Source organism: Piliocolobus tephrosceles, chromosome Y (assembly GCF_002776525.5).
Source record: "Piliocolobus tephrosceles isolate RC106 chromosome Y, ASM277652v3, whole genome shotgun sequence".
Classification (NCBI taxonomy): domain Eukaryota; kingdom Metazoa; phylum Chordata; class Mammalia; order Primates; family Cercopithecidae; genus Piliocolobus; species Piliocolobus tephrosceles.
Window position 1 is genome coordinate 10,622,211 of NC_045456.1, and position 17,107 is coordinate 10,639,317.

The 17,107-nt window shown below is 39.7% G+C and overlaps 1 protein-coding gene across 1 annotated transcript; it reads left to right on the forward strand.

Annotated features, from left to right (window-relative positions):
• The first annotated feature begins 598 nt into the window (after positions 1 to 598).
• On the forward strand, positions 599 to 6,271 carry FAM9C (family with sequence similarity 9 member C). Its single transcript, XM_023198933.1, has 6 exons — positions 599 to 659; positions 1,059 to 1,203; positions 1,382 to 1,413; positions 3,830 to 3,944; positions 4,795 to 4,903; positions 6,209 to 6,271. Exons 1-6 carry the CDS (start codon positions 599 to 601, stop codon positions 6,269 to 6,271), a joined length of 525 nt encoding a protein of 174 aa, XP_023054701.1.
• The last annotated feature ends 10,836 nt before the right edge of the window (positions 6,272 to 17,107 follow it).

Consider the following 17,107-nt stretch of genomic DNA (forward strand, 5'->3'; position numbering starts at 1 on the left):
GCCCAGGAGGGCCCCGGAGGCCTGTACATGTGTGCAGCGTTTGTGGGAGGGAGGTTGAGGGGGTCGACATGGGTCCGTCTTGTCTGGCCGCCCATCAGGACGAGATACTTGGGGTGACCAGGGGTTCCCGGGCGTTCAGGCTGGCTAGTGGGCAGTCCCTGCCCCTGACTGTCAGAAACAGGTGCACACTGGCTCAATCCATGGAGATGGTTGGGGAGATCCTGTGTCACCCCGCGGCCCTCCTGACTACATGGGGTCGCTGGGGAACCCAGGGGCAGGGCCAAACTCTGTCCCAAGGGCACTGCAGGAATCCCGCAGAGGCCGCGGAATTCTGGGAATTCTGCGAGCTCTGCAGCCAGCCCCGGGGAAGCGCTGGACCGGCCAGGACAGGAAAGGATGATGGCATCTTCTTCGCGTTCCCTCCTGCTCCCACAGGAGACTCGGGGCGCCCTTGAACCCGCGATCCTGATGGTTTTCATTTAACACGCCTCGTTTCCTTAGTTTCCTTAATGTGTCTTTGTACTCACCAGGTTCAGAGGCCGCCTCTAGCTTCCCAGGACAGCCAGCTATGGAGCCCGTGGGCAGGAAGCGCAGCAGGATGGCTGCCAAGGACCAGTTGGAGGCTCAAGTTATGGTCGCCCAGGAAATGGAGCTTACGGGTAAACACAGTCCAAGGGGATCTGGAAGAAGGTGCACGCCTGACGGTCTGCCTGCTTTCTGCCCTGGGGGCACACGGGCAGCCCGAGGCCCCCGACCCCTTCGTGGCTTTGGAGTCCACGGTGCATGTGCTAAGATGCCCCAGGTTTTCAACGCAGGCTCAAGGGCCTTAGGCTTCCCGTGGGAGGCTCCCCCCTCGTAGCAGGGTTACAAATGCTCTCAAAGCAGCTCTTCTCCATGGGTGCTGTCCTGACGTCCAAGGGGTCTGACCTGTGAACGTTATTTACTGGGACTTGAACCCGAAGGGTTTCCAAATCTACAAAGTCTACAAATAGTACGTTTCTCTACAAAAAAAAAAAAAAAAAAAAAAATGTCCACAACAGCGTCTTCCTCTAAAAAAGTTTGTCTTTTTTATTTTAATGCGGGAAAGGCTCCAGTAAGTTATGAGCGTGAGGAAAGAAAACCTGTTACAGAGACAAAGGAGGGAGATGTAACTGATGAGCATCAGGAAAGAGAACCTTTTGCTGAAACAGATGAACACGTGGGGTAAAGTGTTTAAGTCACTTTTGCCTGTCGGATAAGGTCTTTAGGAAAAGTCAGCTTTGGATCATGTCGTCACTGTTCTGTTCTATGCAGTACATTCCACATAAGACATTTCTTCCCAACAAACATGGCATTTTGTGTAGCATTATGTTAAAATTTTGTTGCAACTTTTTTTTTACAGGGTTGATACCAAGGAGCTAGAAGATATTGCAGGTATGTTTTACGAGCTATTTGTGGTTTATGAAAATTGTTTTTAACCATACAACTGTTACAGTAGGTTATATGAATTAGTGGATGACAAGATGGTCTGGAATGCCTTCTTCTCATATATAGCATTTAATGTAATGTGTTTGATAATTTTTCTTACTTACCTTTTTAATTGTTGATGCGGAATGTGAGGATGCTTCTAATAAAGGCAAGAGGGATGGCTTTTCTTTCATACACGTGGAAATTTAATTGTTTGGGGGTATTAGAGGACATTGGAGGAGAAACAGCTCTATTCATTCCTTTCAGTGTACACACATTAAGTCATGTATCAGGTTTTTTTTAGCTTTTACTTTAGGTTTGGTGGTACATGTGCAGGTTTGTTACATAGATAAATTGCGTGTCACAGGGGTTTGGTATACAGATTATTTTGTCACCCAGATGATAAGCATAGTACCTGATGGGTAGTTTTCAATCCTCACCCTCCTCCTACCCTCCACCCTCAAGTAGGCCCAGGTGTGTGTTGTTCCCCTCTTCCTGCCTGTATGTACTCAAAGTTTTTAACATGAGCTTTTCATGTTCGTAATTTACCTATTGTCACAACTTTCTGATTTTGTTCTCTGTAAAGTACCAGAGAAAATTGAATTATCTAAAATGATGATTTTCTATTATTATTCCAGTAATAAATTGTGTAGTAGAAAAGGAAAGACAACCTTTCTACCCAGTGAGAAACATGTAATTGGATCCAAAAACTCATAAACTTTATATTGCCATGTGAAATGTTAGTTGCACTCTTATAGGACCATATCTTCAAAAAAGTTTGAGAACATTTCTGTAGAGATGATGGAGACAATACTCTTATTTTTAAAAAGCTTACTTCAATTTTCAGCTCTTCTATAGTGATAATTCATACAAGCAGTATATTTGGAAAACTTTGCTCTGCTTGGTGGTAACAAAGTGCTGGTTTTGTGAGCTTCCTAATACATTGAGCATTATAAATGGATACCATATGTAAAAAAATTTGTATTATGGTGCAGCTCTTCTATGATTGCCGAAAACTATTCTTAGCAATTGATGGTAGATCTCTGATGTGAAACCATGTTTAGGAAAGCATTCCTTGCAGTATTACAGTTTTCTGAAACACCACGCTATGGGTAAAAATGTCATGTAAAAAGCTCTCAGAAAATATTTCAAACGTGTTTTTGAATGTGTTTCTGTATCTGTTTAAACCTAAATGTTTATACCCATGGACATTGCTTCTTTTATTAAAACACAGTTAATAGCATCAACCACGAGATTGATTAAAAGTACTTTGCTTATTGTGTATTATTTCTACCCTTTTGATGGTCTTATTAAATAAGATACTTTTTTTGTGCTTTACATAATGAGTTGTGACAGTATTTCACAGAAACATGTCCTTTGAATTGTAGGACATTTTATAAATGTAGAAATTAAAGTCTGTGGCTGGGCACGGTGGCTCACGCCTGTAATCCCAGCACTTTGGGAGGCCGAGGCAGGCGGATCAGGAGGTCAGGAGATGGAGACCATCCTGGCTAACACGGTGAAACCCTGTCTCCACTAAAAATACAAAAATTAGCCGGGCATAGTGGAGGGCGCCTGTAGTCCCAGCTACTCGGAGGCTAAGGCAGGAGAATGGCATGAACCCGGGAGGCGGAGGTTGCAGTAAGCCGAGATTGTGCCACTGCACTCCAGCCTGGGTGACAGAGCGAGACTCCATCTCAAAAAAAAAAGAAAAGAAAAGAAATTAAAGTCTGTGTTTGTAACCTTTTCTGCACACTTGAAAAATAGAAACTTGCCGGGCGCAGGTGGCTCACGCCTGTAATCCCAGCACATTGGGAGGCCGAGGCGGGCGGATCACGAGGTCAGGAGATGGAGACCATCCTGGCTAACAGGGTGAAACCCTGTCTCTACTAAAAATACAAAAAAATTAGCCGGGCGTGGTGACGGACGCCTGTAGTCCCAGCTACTAGGAAGACTGAGGCAGGAGAATGGCATGAACCCGGGAGGTGGAGACTGAGGCAGGAGAATGGCATGAACCCGGGAGGTGGAGCTTGCAGTGAGCCAAGATCGCGCCACTGCACTCCAGCCTGGGTGACAGAGGGATACTCCGTCCCAGAAAAAAAACAAAAAAAAGAAAAAGAAACTGTTTTAATTATTTGTTTTTTTCATTATCCGTCAATTAAGTGATTTGCTGTTATACCAATTGAAATTGGAATACTAATATTAATACCTGAAAGGTTTTACCTAAAGTGAGTAAATCTTGCTTTGTAAAATGATCTTTGCATTTTACATTTTAAATGTCCTTCCGATATTGCTGAACCATCAAGTCACATATTGATTTCAATATATGCAAAGAAACTACTTTTCAACATGAACTTTTAATGCATATTCATTTACTATCTAGCTGACATTAAAGAGGATCTTGCTGCAAAGAGAAAAAGGAGTGAAAAGATTGCAAAAGCTTGCAGTGAAATAAAGAATAGAGTTAAAAACGTTTTGAGAACAATGCAACTAAAAAGGTATGATTGTTGGCTTTTTTGCATAATGATATTTATATCATTTCTTTGTATTCATTGGTGCAAATAATTTCCAGACCTATCCTGTACATATTGGCATCTCTAGTGAAGAACATATTTTACTTGATTGTTCCCTAAGCAGGTAAGTTTCTTTAGTTTTATAACCTCAGTTTAACAGAATTGAGAGATATTAGAGAGATATTACCTAGAAGCCAATGAAGATGACCTCTTTTTGCCTTCCAGATAAAATAGTCTTCCTGTAAAATTAATGTTTATCCATTTCTAGAAATATGGTAGCTGAATATAAGATAAATGTCTTCAATGTTTAGTCTATAGATTCTTAACGATATTCAGTTATGTAGAAAGGGATAACCTTATGTTGTAAATAAGTTATTAGTTAAATTGTTTTCACTATTCCTTGTACGAAATCATTGTTGTGCCAAAGTGGAGAAATAGTTAAGTGAAGTATTTCTTTTGGGAAATCTTACGGGATGAATGGCTACAATATTCTTGAACCTACTTATGAGAACCCTTATGTTATTTAGTAAGAAGAGATGAAAAGTAAACTGCTCTTGGACAAAATGATTGTTTCTGGGAAATTTATAGTGCTGTAAACCCTCCTTAGTCTTCAGCACATAAAGAATATAAGATAGCTGCTCTAGTAGTCAGTTAGGAAAGGATCCTTTCAGAATGAGAGTAACTCATTTCACCTTTTCCCAAAAAGAAGATTTCAGCTGCTATTACTCCCTTGCTACTTTATAGTATAAATTATGTCAAGTCAGTTTTGGTTTGAATAGGATTAATTTTTCATCTCTCTATGATATATGACCTTGTTACTTATTATGTGTTATAGGCAGAAACGTGATTACAGAATTTCTCTGAAGTTGCCGAATGTCCTTGAAGAGTTCACCACAGATGAGCAGAAAGATGAGGAAGGAGAAGGAGAAAAGGAAGAACAAATTGTTGGTATCAGGCTTAGCTTTATGATTTACCTATTGTATCAATGTCTCAGAGAGTAATAGTTCATGCAGAAATCCAGCGAAGAAGGAAGAGAGCATGAGCCCAAAGAGGGGGCCCGTTAGTGGACTCATGTACCAGGGGAATATAATTGCCATTCAGCATTAGGGGTCCAACTGAGGTCAGCATCATAGCGATTAAGAAGTTAAAGTGAGCCCAGTTGGAGTATTTGTACAAGAACAGCTGTAGGGTTGGAATTTCCTGGGTTGGGGTGTAGCCGAGCATGTTGATAGAGGGAGAATTGGGCAGGGCATAGACGCAGGGATGGGGTTACGATGACTAGCTGTGGAATTTCAGCTGGGACTGAGTTACCTGAGCACATGGGGTGGGACATTGGGCAGTGAAAAGTGCTCCATTCAATAGGCATCAGGTCCTGACAGATTCCTTAGCTGTAGTACTGAAGTGAGTGACCTACAGTGGCAGGAAAGTAGTGGCTGTATGTTGGGAAGATGGAGAAACAGCTGATTGCAGTGGTAAAGGGCTGGGACTCTGGAGCCCCACTGCTTTTGATCCACTTCCAGTTTGACCATTGCTAGCTCAGGAACCATGGGCAAATTATTTATCTCTGTGCTAAAGTTTCTTTATATACGAAAGGAGACATGGTAAGAGTACCTACTTCAGAGTTGTTTGGAGGATTAAAGGGTTCCTATGTAACGGGTTTATTTAAATTTTTCAGGATGTGATCTGGCCCATGGTTGCTGTTTATCAATGCTATTATTAGTATTATGTAGGTATTACGGTCATTGGGAACGACAAAATGTAGGGGATGACTGTGTGTGCCACGTAGTGGAGATGAGAACACTGTTGTTGGAGATTAGGTCAAGGTGCAGAAAAACAGTCATTAATGGAAGGTTCATCTATGTACATATTGAAATGACCAAGATTTAATATGTGTTTAAAATCTTAATAAGAAAGAATGTTTCTTAGTTAATTTCTGTATAGATCTTACCTATCTGTGGTCAACAAATTATAGGGAAGGTCATCAAATACTCTTCATTTGAAATCAAGAATTGGGACGTGCATGTTGAATATGTACAAGAAAGAAAATTCTTTACTCCATTACTGATTAAAAAGGTTATCGTTTTAGCATATGAGTGGTGAACACAATTGTTTCAAATTGGTCATAAACGTTGTCTAAAATAAACTGTTCATAGGTATTGATTTAAAGAGTATTTCTTTAATGCAGAATTATGTTTTGTAAGTATTAAAATTTACCCAATTTTAATCACTTTTTTGTTTTGTGTTTCTAGAAGATATTTCAAGAGCAACAAAAGAGGTGGCAACAAGATAAGAAAGGAACTGAAAGAGATTGAGCCATCACACGAGCAATCCACAAAGGTCTGTTCTATTTGGTAACACAATACATTCTTATAAAATACAACACATGCCTAAAAATAGAAGACAGTCTGCTTGTTTCTGAATGTATGGAAAGATATTTTGGTTATACATTTTGAATTACCATTTTCACTTTGAATGTATTGTTCCAGATTTAACATAATTGGTAAATGCATTAACACAAAACAGTATTTTTAGGATTCATGAATAGTTTTGTGGGAGTTATTTAGAACAGGAAAAGGTAAATTGAAAATTTTATCTAGAAATATACCTCTTGTGTATAAAAATTGATACTTTATGAACACATTAATGAAGACTTTATTTTCAGTTTTTAGGAGATCAGCGACAAATCTTTGGAAGGCAGAAAGTCCATTAAGTCCTTTCTAGATGTCTTTTTCACTTGTGTTGTTTCAAGAGTTTTAGTTAAATAGGAAGTAGGCAAATGTAACTACTGAGTATCTCTTTTATTTTCTGCTGGAATGCAGGAGTGTTTTATGGCATATTCACTTTCAAAATTATTAGTGCCTAGTAATGGATTTACATGACAATTTGTAATCATAAGGGATGGTTCAGATGTACAACAGAATGGGAAAGCCAGCAGATTATTAACACGTTGTGAATTGTGAATTATCTGCTGTCGTACAGCACATTAGCAAATTGTCATCGGACAATGACCTCTTCTTCATGTAGATGTATATTATTTAGCAAACAATGGAATTCCTTTCTGTGAGGTAAGGTATTCTTTTTAATAATCTTGTGAAAAGACATGTTCAGATGTCACTCCTCTACACTAACTGAGATGTGTTAAATAAACTGGGAAAGAGTTTGAAAATAAAATTTTCGAGCAACTTGAGGATTATCTATATACAACACAGTTATTTATATAGAAGTCACAAGTGGAGAACATGTTACTATAATGTTCCCCAGAAACCATTTATTAATTGGTATGAACATGAGACTAGAAAAGTTTTCCTGTCAATGTTAATGCTACATGTTACCACTTAGGGTAGGAACTTCGGTATCATCTTGGACTCCTCTGAGTCCATTATCTTTCCCATGCAGTTATCATGAGGCAAGTTTTACCTCTGCAATGGTCCTTAAATTTCTTTTTTTAAATTGCCACTGAGGCTACCCTAGTTCAAGACCTCATTCTTCCTTGCTTATACTATTAAACTCTTTTCTGAGTTCTCTCTTCTTTTCTGAGCCACCTTTCATTGATCAGAAATACTATCTTCCTAAAACCCTTCCCTTCCAAAAATGCTTCTAGCCCTTCCCTCTTCCCAGCCTGTCAGTGGCACCCACATGTCAGTTCTTAGATATTCAGAGACTCTCCTCTTTACATGACCCCCTCTTAGGCTTGTTTTGCCGCTTTCTGTCTTTCTTCTCGCCTCTCCGGGTTGACAGCCTTCTCTGAACGTCCTCTCCATTAGTCTCATGCTTTGTTCATGCTCTTCCCTCACAATGCTTTTTAAATCTCTTTTTTTCTTGTTTTTGACTGATTGAAATATTTTGCCAACTAAGTTGACATCAGTCTCCATTTTTGGCTACATGTCCGAGTGAGTTGCCCTTCCATAGCAGTTACATAAGTTTTGTTATCAATTTTTTTTATTCGTGCATTTGCTCATGTCACAGGAATATGAAAGAGATTGTGTGTTCATTTTTTACACCTTCCTCAGCATTAACATACCACATTTTAGGGAGTAGGAACTGTTGAACTGTTTGCTGAGGGAATAGTATATATTTCAAACATAGTTATGTTTTCTCTAACTTGAGGTCATATCACAGACCATGCTATCCCTTCAATGAAAACCATGTTATGTGGACTATTAGTGATAACAAATGGGTCACTACCTGGTGAAAAAATATGGTATTTCATGATGTAAGACTACCAGTCTTTTTCTGTTTTTGCTCCATCTTGACCATAACATGTTTATCAAACCATTTTCTTCAAGCAAAGTACATGACTGTTGGACGTGCTATAATAATATTTCACTGAAATCTGGTATTAAAATATTTAAGTATTTGGAGCTCCATGTATTGATTACAGTTTTTAAATTTGAAATAAGGGGGCCGGGCACAGTGGCTCACACCTGTAATTCCAGCACTTTAGGAGGCGGAGGTGGGCAGATCACGAAGTCAGATCGAGACCATCCTGGCTAACACGGTGAAACCCTGTCTCTACTAAAAACACAAAAAAATTGGTCAGGCATGGTGGCGGGCACCTGTAGTCCCAGTTACTCGGGAGGCTGAGGCAGAAGAATGGCGTGAACCCAGGAGGCGGAGCTTGCAGTGAGCCGACATCGTGCCACTGCACTCCATCCAGCTTGGGCAACAGAGCGAGACTCCGTCTCAAATAATAATAATAATAATAATAATAATAATAATAATAATAATAATAATAAGTAACCAGCATCCTTTGAATACTAAAAGCTGTTTCCTTTTGACATTTAATTTACTCTGTTTAAAACGTGAGATGTAAAGTGATGGTTTGTCAGTGAACTAGACTTTTTGTTTTAAGAGTATCAAGGACTTGGAAGAAAATGATGAAAGCCCTCTTTTTGGTGAAGAGAGTCAACTTAAAAAATAAATCACCCTGGCTGGGTGCGGTGGCTCATGCCTGTAATCCCAGCACTTTGGGAGGCTAAGGCGGGTGGATCACGAGGTCAGGCGATGGAGACCATCCTGGCTAACCTGGTGAAACCCCGTCTCTACTAAAAATACAAAAAAAAAAAAAAAAAAAAAAAATATTAGCCAGGCATGGTAGTGGGCGCCTGTAGTCCCAGCTACTCGGGAGGCTGAGGCAGGAGAATGGCGTGAACCTGGGAGGCGGAGCTTGCAGTGAGCCGAGATCGCGCCACTGCACTCCAGCCTGGGCGACAGAGAGAGACTCTGTCTCAAAAAATAAAAATAAAAAATAAAAAAAAAATAAATCGCCCTGTTCCAAAATAATATTGTGGTAATTGTAAGTAGTGCATATTTAATCTTAAAAACTCAGGATTGATGTAAGCACTGGAATATTTTATTTGTAGAAATGTGTATCACAATTACTTAAATTTATTTTTTTGAAACAGCTGCAGCAATAATTGCCACTTATTCATATGTATCTTCAACCTCTGTTATTCTGATGACTGACAAAAGAACTTGAACCTATGTTATATGATGCAAGCATAACTTGAGCTACACTAAACCACATGACAGTGTTTACTTAATTCTTGTATAAATTAGTATATCTCCTCTATCATTAGCCTGTTTGTTAAATGCTAGACCACGTTTCTATGATCTGTTGAAAGAACCCTAGACAATTCTGTGAGAAAGCAGCAATTGCACAGTTATATACACAGTCAATTAAATTTTAACGTTAAAGATAATTTAGTTTTAGGTTTGGCCTCTGTGGTTCTGTATCAGTTCCAAAAATGTGGAAAGTATGGGCATGGAAAAGCACATTTTTCTCTAGTAAAAGAAGACAAAACCTTATTTTATCTGTGCATTCTTTATATTTAATCATTACGTTAAAGAAGCAATTCCAATGAAAGCTTGACTTCAAAAAATAGATATACTCTATGGCCTTTCAAAATTATTAAAAGTACCTTAACGTCTGTGTTCTTGAAAAAATTAAACTACTATAAATGATTGAGACAACGGAGCAAGATGTATTAATATCAGTGCTGAGCCACTGGTTTGTGGGTACGTCATATCCAAAGACATCAAATTGCCATGTAGTTTGTTTTGGTCCACCATTCAATGATACCTCCCTTTAGCATTGAATGAAAGTATTTCGTTAACATTTATGTATGCTTACAATTATTTCACATCTGTGGCAAGGTAAATTATGTAGGGTGCTTTGTTTTTCAAGTTTAGTATTTGTGGAGTATGCGGAAGTTTAAGTATATATACATCTAAAAACTTAAGTGATGAATTCTCCTACCTTTCCTTTTGTAATGTGCGGTTTTTACATGTAACAACATACAAAATGTTCATTTGAAACACTTTATTTAGTAAATATGAAATTCAGAATATATTTGGAGTAAGTCAGTTAAATGTATTCTTTTGCTGAGTTTCTGAAATTCCATTCATGAATCCTTCAAAACACAATACTCCCACTGGGAGGAGAGGAGCGACTTCCTCTCATTTTCCCTTGTGCTTTTTATTTTAATTGGCCCCTATATACCACTTTTGTTTTTTCTAGGTTTTCCAAGTTTAAGGGAAAAAAAAAAAAGTTCATTCAGATTCTGGTTTTCTGCCTGCAATCACTTATACAGGAATAAGTGAGTCCCTATGGGGAGCATTTAATTCCTAAAGCTTGCATTTTCATAAAGGATTTTCCTTTTACCCAAAGCGTGTATTGGTGTATAAGTCTAAGTACTACTTCAGGTTTCTAAGAAAATCCTTATTTGAGATCTGCAGAGGTCCATATGAGAGTTCTATTATACCTACTGGGCTATGTAACCATTTATTCTATAGTGGAAGGACGAGAATTAGGACACAATGTACTTAGTGATGAAACAGTTGATATTTATGTCACCCCTTACTACCTCAAATGAGTAATGGTGTACTTTAAGTCATTTTGGCAGATATTCTGAAGGGAAGAAAGTTTTTGTCCTTAAAAGTTATTAGGGGTGTGTGTATGTGTGTGTGTATAAATGTGTGTGTGTCTGTATGTGTGTGTGTGTGTATATATATACGTGTGTGTTTATCTGTATATATGCATATACATGTATCTATACATAAATAATATGCATATACGTATATGTGAATATGTGCGCACACACACATATATATGACTTTATTTTTTAGAATTGTTTTTAGTTCACAACAAATTGATCTGAAGGTCTAGAGATTTCTCATTTACCCCCTGTTCTCCCGCCATAGCATTCCCACTATCCATATCCCCCATCAGAGTGGTGCCTTTCTTATAACCCATGAACTTACATTGACATCATTATCACCCCAAGTCCATAGATTACTTCAGGGTTCACTCTTGGTTCCTTTTTTTTAGTGACTATTTTTTTCACATCACCTGTGCTATAGTCCCTGTTTTATTTCTCATAAAGAGAACATTTAATTTGTACTTTTTGTGACCATGAAATTTTAGGTTAGAATATCAGGAACAAGTCACACTAAAACAAATGTAAAGATTCACTTTTCTCCCGAAAATGGTAAGACAGATAACATTTATTTATATACGCTTGAAACGTTGCAGTTAGTGCCTTTAAATTCTAGATTGAAGCACATATTTTCTTTTGTTCCATAATAAACACCCCGTTTGAAGAATGGCTGATATCTAGAGCATCATATCTTGTAATATTGTCTCACTCAATAGCTGAATGTTGAAATGTACAGTCACAAAGCACTAAATATATCCTTAGCGCAATGATGTACTGAACAAAATTCAGAGTTCAAATGCAAAGACAGCTCCCAAGAAAGTTTTTCCACAGACCAGAGGCAAGTCCTTTCCTTCAGCAACTGAAACCCAGGAGAAACAGAGTCTCTTGCCTCTGCCTCTTGGAGAGGAGTTCTCCTGATACCAGAGGGAAAGGGCCATCTCATCTCCCTGACATTAGTTAAAATTTCATCTTGGATTGATAGGTTAATATCTTTGTAAAGAGATCTAAATTAAGGTGATTCAGTCAAATCACAAATACTGGACTCACTCCTTAGGAGGCGCTTAACTCTGCCCTGAATTTCTGTGCACACACCTGATTTTATTGTACTCACAGTACAAAAGCTCTGAGATGTAAAATTGAACCAGAACTGGACAGCGCATTGCATTCTTATTCAGGTGAATCAGGGCTCTCTCAGCGCTGCTCACCCAAAACACATTGAAATCAATTCTTTTTATTCTTATTTATTTGTAAAACTGACAGTGATGTATCTATGTCAGAGGGTTACTATGAGTGTCAGAGGAAATGATGGTGAGAAGGTTAGACACATGGTACATGTTGAATAAATGTTAGCTATTAGTTACCAATATCTTCATGATTTTTACTGATATGTAATAGTTGTAAATATATATGGGGTAAATGCGATATTTTGATTCATGAATATGTAAAGATCAAATCAGGGTAGCTGGGATTTTCATCGTCTCAAACTTTGATCACTTTTTGTGTCAAGAACATTGCAAATTTCATCTAGGTATTTTGAAATACAGGATAACTGTAGTTACTCGAGTGTGCCATTGAACACTAGAACTTATTTCTTCTTTCTAACCGTATGTTTATACCCATTGTCCAGCATTTCTTTTTCCCTGACATCCCTCCTACCATTTCCAGTCTCTGGTAACCACTATTCTACTCACTACCTCCCTGAGATCAATTGTGTCCAGGAATGAATAGCAAGTAAGTGGTAAAGATGGACTAATTGATAGTTAATAACCACGACTAGTCTATTCTTTGTCTGCTACACTTTCTGTCATCTATGTGTGGCAAGTGCCTACTTACTCTTTTAAGACCTGTGTCAAAGACCACCTAATTCTTCACCTTTTCTGGAATCCGTTAGTTCTCAAACAAAATTGTGTCCCTTTTCCTCTCTTTTTTTCTTTTTTTTTTTTTTGAGACGGAGTCTCGCTCTGTCACCCAGGCTGGAGTGCAGTGGCCGGATCTCAGCTCACTGCAAGCTCCACCTCCCAGGTTCACGCCATTCTCCTGCCTCAGCCTCCCGAGTAGCTGGGACTACAGGCGCCGCCACCACGCTCGGCTAGTTTTTTTTTTTTTTTTTGTATTTTTTAGTAGAGATGGGGTTTCACCGGGTTAGCCAGGATGGTCTCGATCTCCTGACCTCGTGATCTGCCCGTCTCGGCCTCCCAAAGTGCTGGGATTACAGGCTTGAGCCACCACGCCCGGCCCCTTTTCCTCTCTTTTAGTGGTTTTGTACCTCTCAAATCCCATATTGTGGCTGTTATTTACTTCACTGTTACCCTTCAGAGTAAAAATTTTATCATAGTCCCAGTTTTAATTTTTGGAACCTGTTGTGTTCCCAGCCATACAAGAGGTGCAATACACATGTACTAAATAAATGAATGATTGGTCATTTGAAAGAACACTGAATACACAGCAATTCTCCAATCTCTGTGTTTATGCAAACACAAGAATTAATTTTATTTGCCTAATTCAAACATTATCTTTAAATTTATTCAAACTTCCCATTTTCCATGAATTAACCAGACATCCTTTGTTGCTAGATTTTCACTAATTAACCAGTTAAATACATTTTGCCTTATATCACTTTAAAAGAGCACGTCAAACAAAATTAGACAGCTGGCTGGGCGCGGTGGCTCACGCCTGTAAACCCAGCACTTTGGGAGGCCAAGACGGGCAGATGGCGAGGTCAGGAGATCGAGACCATCCTGGCTAATACGGTGAAACCCCGTCTCTACTAAAAATATGAAAAAAAAATTGGCCGGGCGTGGTGGCGGGCACCTGTAGTCCCAGCTACTCGGGAGTCTGAGGCAGGAGAATGGCGTGAACCTGGGAGGCAGAGCTTGCAGTGAGCCGAGATCGCACCACTGCACTCCAGTCTGGGCGACAGAGCGAGACCCCATCTCAAAAAAAAAAAAAAAAAAAAATCAGACAGCGTAGGGTAGTTCACGTCTCTTGAGCTCACAATTTTAAGGAGTGAAGTTCACCCCGCCACTTGCCTACCTGTCTCAGTACTCACACACTTGCATCGATGTCCTGCTAATGTACATGAAATCAAATATCCATACCTGCTTTTAAGTGTGCCCTAGTCAACAAACAGGTCACTTGGTTATCATTGTCCTCCATCCAGGATCAAGACAAAATAAGTGCCAGAGAAAGATGTCCTATAGAGATTCTCACAATGTACTAGTTACACATAAACAAATTAGTTACTGGAGCACACATTCCTATCTTTTAGAAAGAGAAGACCTGTTAATAGGAGTTGAGAGTGAAGAAAATCAATTCTCATTGAACCGATAAATGTCCCTTCTGGCCCTTCTGGATAGTTTACATTGCCATTAAAGCAAAAAGTTGCCATTTTATCTGTCAGCTAGTTATTTCTTGCATTAGCTATTCTGGCTTTTTAAATCGTATCTTTTGGCTGGGCATAGTGGCTTATGCCTCTAATCCCAGTACTTTGGGTGGCCAAGGCGGGCGAATCACTTGAGGTTAGGAGTTTGAGACCAGCCTGGCCAACATGGTGAAACCCTGTCTCTACCCAAAATATAAAAAATTAGCTGGGTGTGGTGGCACACGCCTATAATCCCTGGGGAGGCTGAGGCAGAAGAATCGCTTGAACCCAGGAGGCAGAGGTCACAGTGAGCCGAGATCGTGCCACTGCACTCCAGCCTGGGCGACAGAGTGACACTCCATCTCAAAAAAATAAATAAAAATAAATAAATCATATTTTTGGTCATTTGCCAAGTGCTTGGCTGTTGGGTACACACGGAATAAATTATCCAGTAAAAAACATCTCGAATCTTTCCAGCTACTTTTGATCAGGTACACCTGTAAATCTTAAAAAGCCTGTAAAGAAATACCTAACTAGTACTTGGATACAAGACATAGGACAATAGTAACTGAAGTTCTGAAAGTTAACTTAGGAAATGGCAATCGTTAGGGGGGGAAATCCTTAAAGCCTTAAAATTCTACTAGGTGGCAACCACTGTTTATACACACATGCATTTCCCTCTTCATATTTGGGAAACTGATGGTCGTGTTTCCTTTTTAGGGTGGAAGAAAAAATTCTCCATTAAGAGAAGGGAAGGAAAATATAGGAAAAAGAACCATTCTTTGAAGGCACCTATTGTCCAATTCATGAGGAAGAGCTTGTAGTTCTGAGTTGCACAAGCATGCTTTAGTTGTTTTTCTGTAGGATACTAGAGGAGGTTCGATAGCTGTGTCCTCAGACCCAGTGTAGGAGATGGGTAAAAAAATGTTGATTGGATAAATGTGTTACTTTGCTAGCTCATACCTCTCTGAACCTATCTTGAAGCTGCTGTGGGGAAAATTTCTCCATCTTTTCTTTGTTCTGTCACCATTCAATCTATTCATCTATTGCTTGATAATGTTTTTGCAATAACAAATCTTTGAGGTTTGGAAACCAGCTGTGATTAGTTTAAGAACTCTTGGTCCTACCCAATTTCAGCCTGTGCTGGGGTGTCTATTTCCTTTGTAAATTAAGGCTGTCTCCCCCTCTGCTGATTCCTGGGGCTGATTGGTTGTGCCCTGCATTTCACTGGAGCCCCTGTCTGTTCTTTGGCTCACCTTCCCCCGCCCTTCCTTATTTGTAAAGCCCTGAAGGAGGCAAGTTTCCTTTGAATGTTATTAACACTTTGTAATTAGCTAGGAAGCCAAGGAGAATACCAAATGTCCCTTTCCCACCACGGGGCAGACTGTTTTGTTTTCTCTTCTGAACCCCAAGCAGGAACTGGCTAAGATATGATGGCCCCTCCACACGAAGAGTGACTGATTTCATTGGGAAGTGAAATTTGCATGGCACCATCAGAAGCTCTTGACCCGTCAGACTCAGAACTCAGCAAGCTTTTCTTTCCCATTAATCCATGGTTAATGCCTTTGTGCTGCATAGTTTATTCAGTCCACAGCTCCCTCCTCAAACATAAACCACTAAAGGACCATGGATTCACAGGAATTACAATAAGACTACTGAGAGGCAGAGAGCGGAAAGCCCTGGGCTTTGGTGTCAAGCAGACCCAGGTTCAGGAGGAAGCAGGGATAACATATACTTCTTTTTTTAAGTCAGGTTGTGAGGTATAATTTACATATGGTAAATTTCCCCCTAAGGCGTGGCATTTGGAATTGCACTTTTCTATAATCCATGAAGGAAACTGCACTGAGTTCAGAGCCAGGAAACATGGGTCTTGCTCCCATCCCCCCAGCCATTGTCAATGAATAGCTCTGAACTCTACATCATCTGTAAAATGTGTGAGTTGAACTAGGTGACAGTGAGGTCCCCTCTGCATTATAAGAAGTCTGTTGTTTTATATTTTAAATGAATGAAACAAACAAAATAACTTGTCTTTCCAAAATATATTCAAAAATCTCATGATTGAAGTTCACTGTTGAAATAACTAAGCTTCTTCTACAGTTCAAACTTATTTTTACAGTTGCTGCTGGAAGAATTTCTTAGCATGTTGGGATAAACAGTTCCCACTTGCTGATCCTAAACTAACCAGTGTCCCTTGCTCCCCCCACCCTAGGTCACTCTAGTCCTCCAGTCAGCTGAGGCAGTGGGAACAGGAAATCAAGTCTCTCAGAAAGTTCAGGCTGCCTTGAATGGCTGCCAGATTACCCTGGAGGAGAAGCTCCGGAGGCAGGCGGGAAAGGCTCCCCTCCTCTAGTTACAGAAACTCTCTCCTTATACTCCTCTCTTAAAACTACCTAAACTTAAATGCAAAAACATTTCTGCAGAGAGGAAAGTGCCCAACATTCTCTGGTTATGGATTGGGGGCCCTGTTTCATCAGTTTTTGATCAAGCCATTTTGGCTTGATTGAACTTTCAGATTGCTCTAGCCTTGTCTCTCCTCCCCCAAACCAAATAAATGAGTGCTTGGAATGAGTGAAGCACACACATTCCTGGATCCAGATTGATATCTGGAACTGGAATGTGATATTTACCAGTGTAATGTGCTGAGATTTAAGTTTGTGGAGAGTATTTTTCCCAGGTAAACCTGTGGCCTCACTCCTGCAGTTGGGGGAGAAGAATGTGGCAGCCACTTTCTGGCCTTTCTCCTGCAGGTGAGCACAAAAGCTTAAGACATACATACCTGCAGGGGATGTAGGAGAGTGTCCAGTGGAAGGATGACCTCATTCCCTAATACCTGACCATTCATGGCAGCC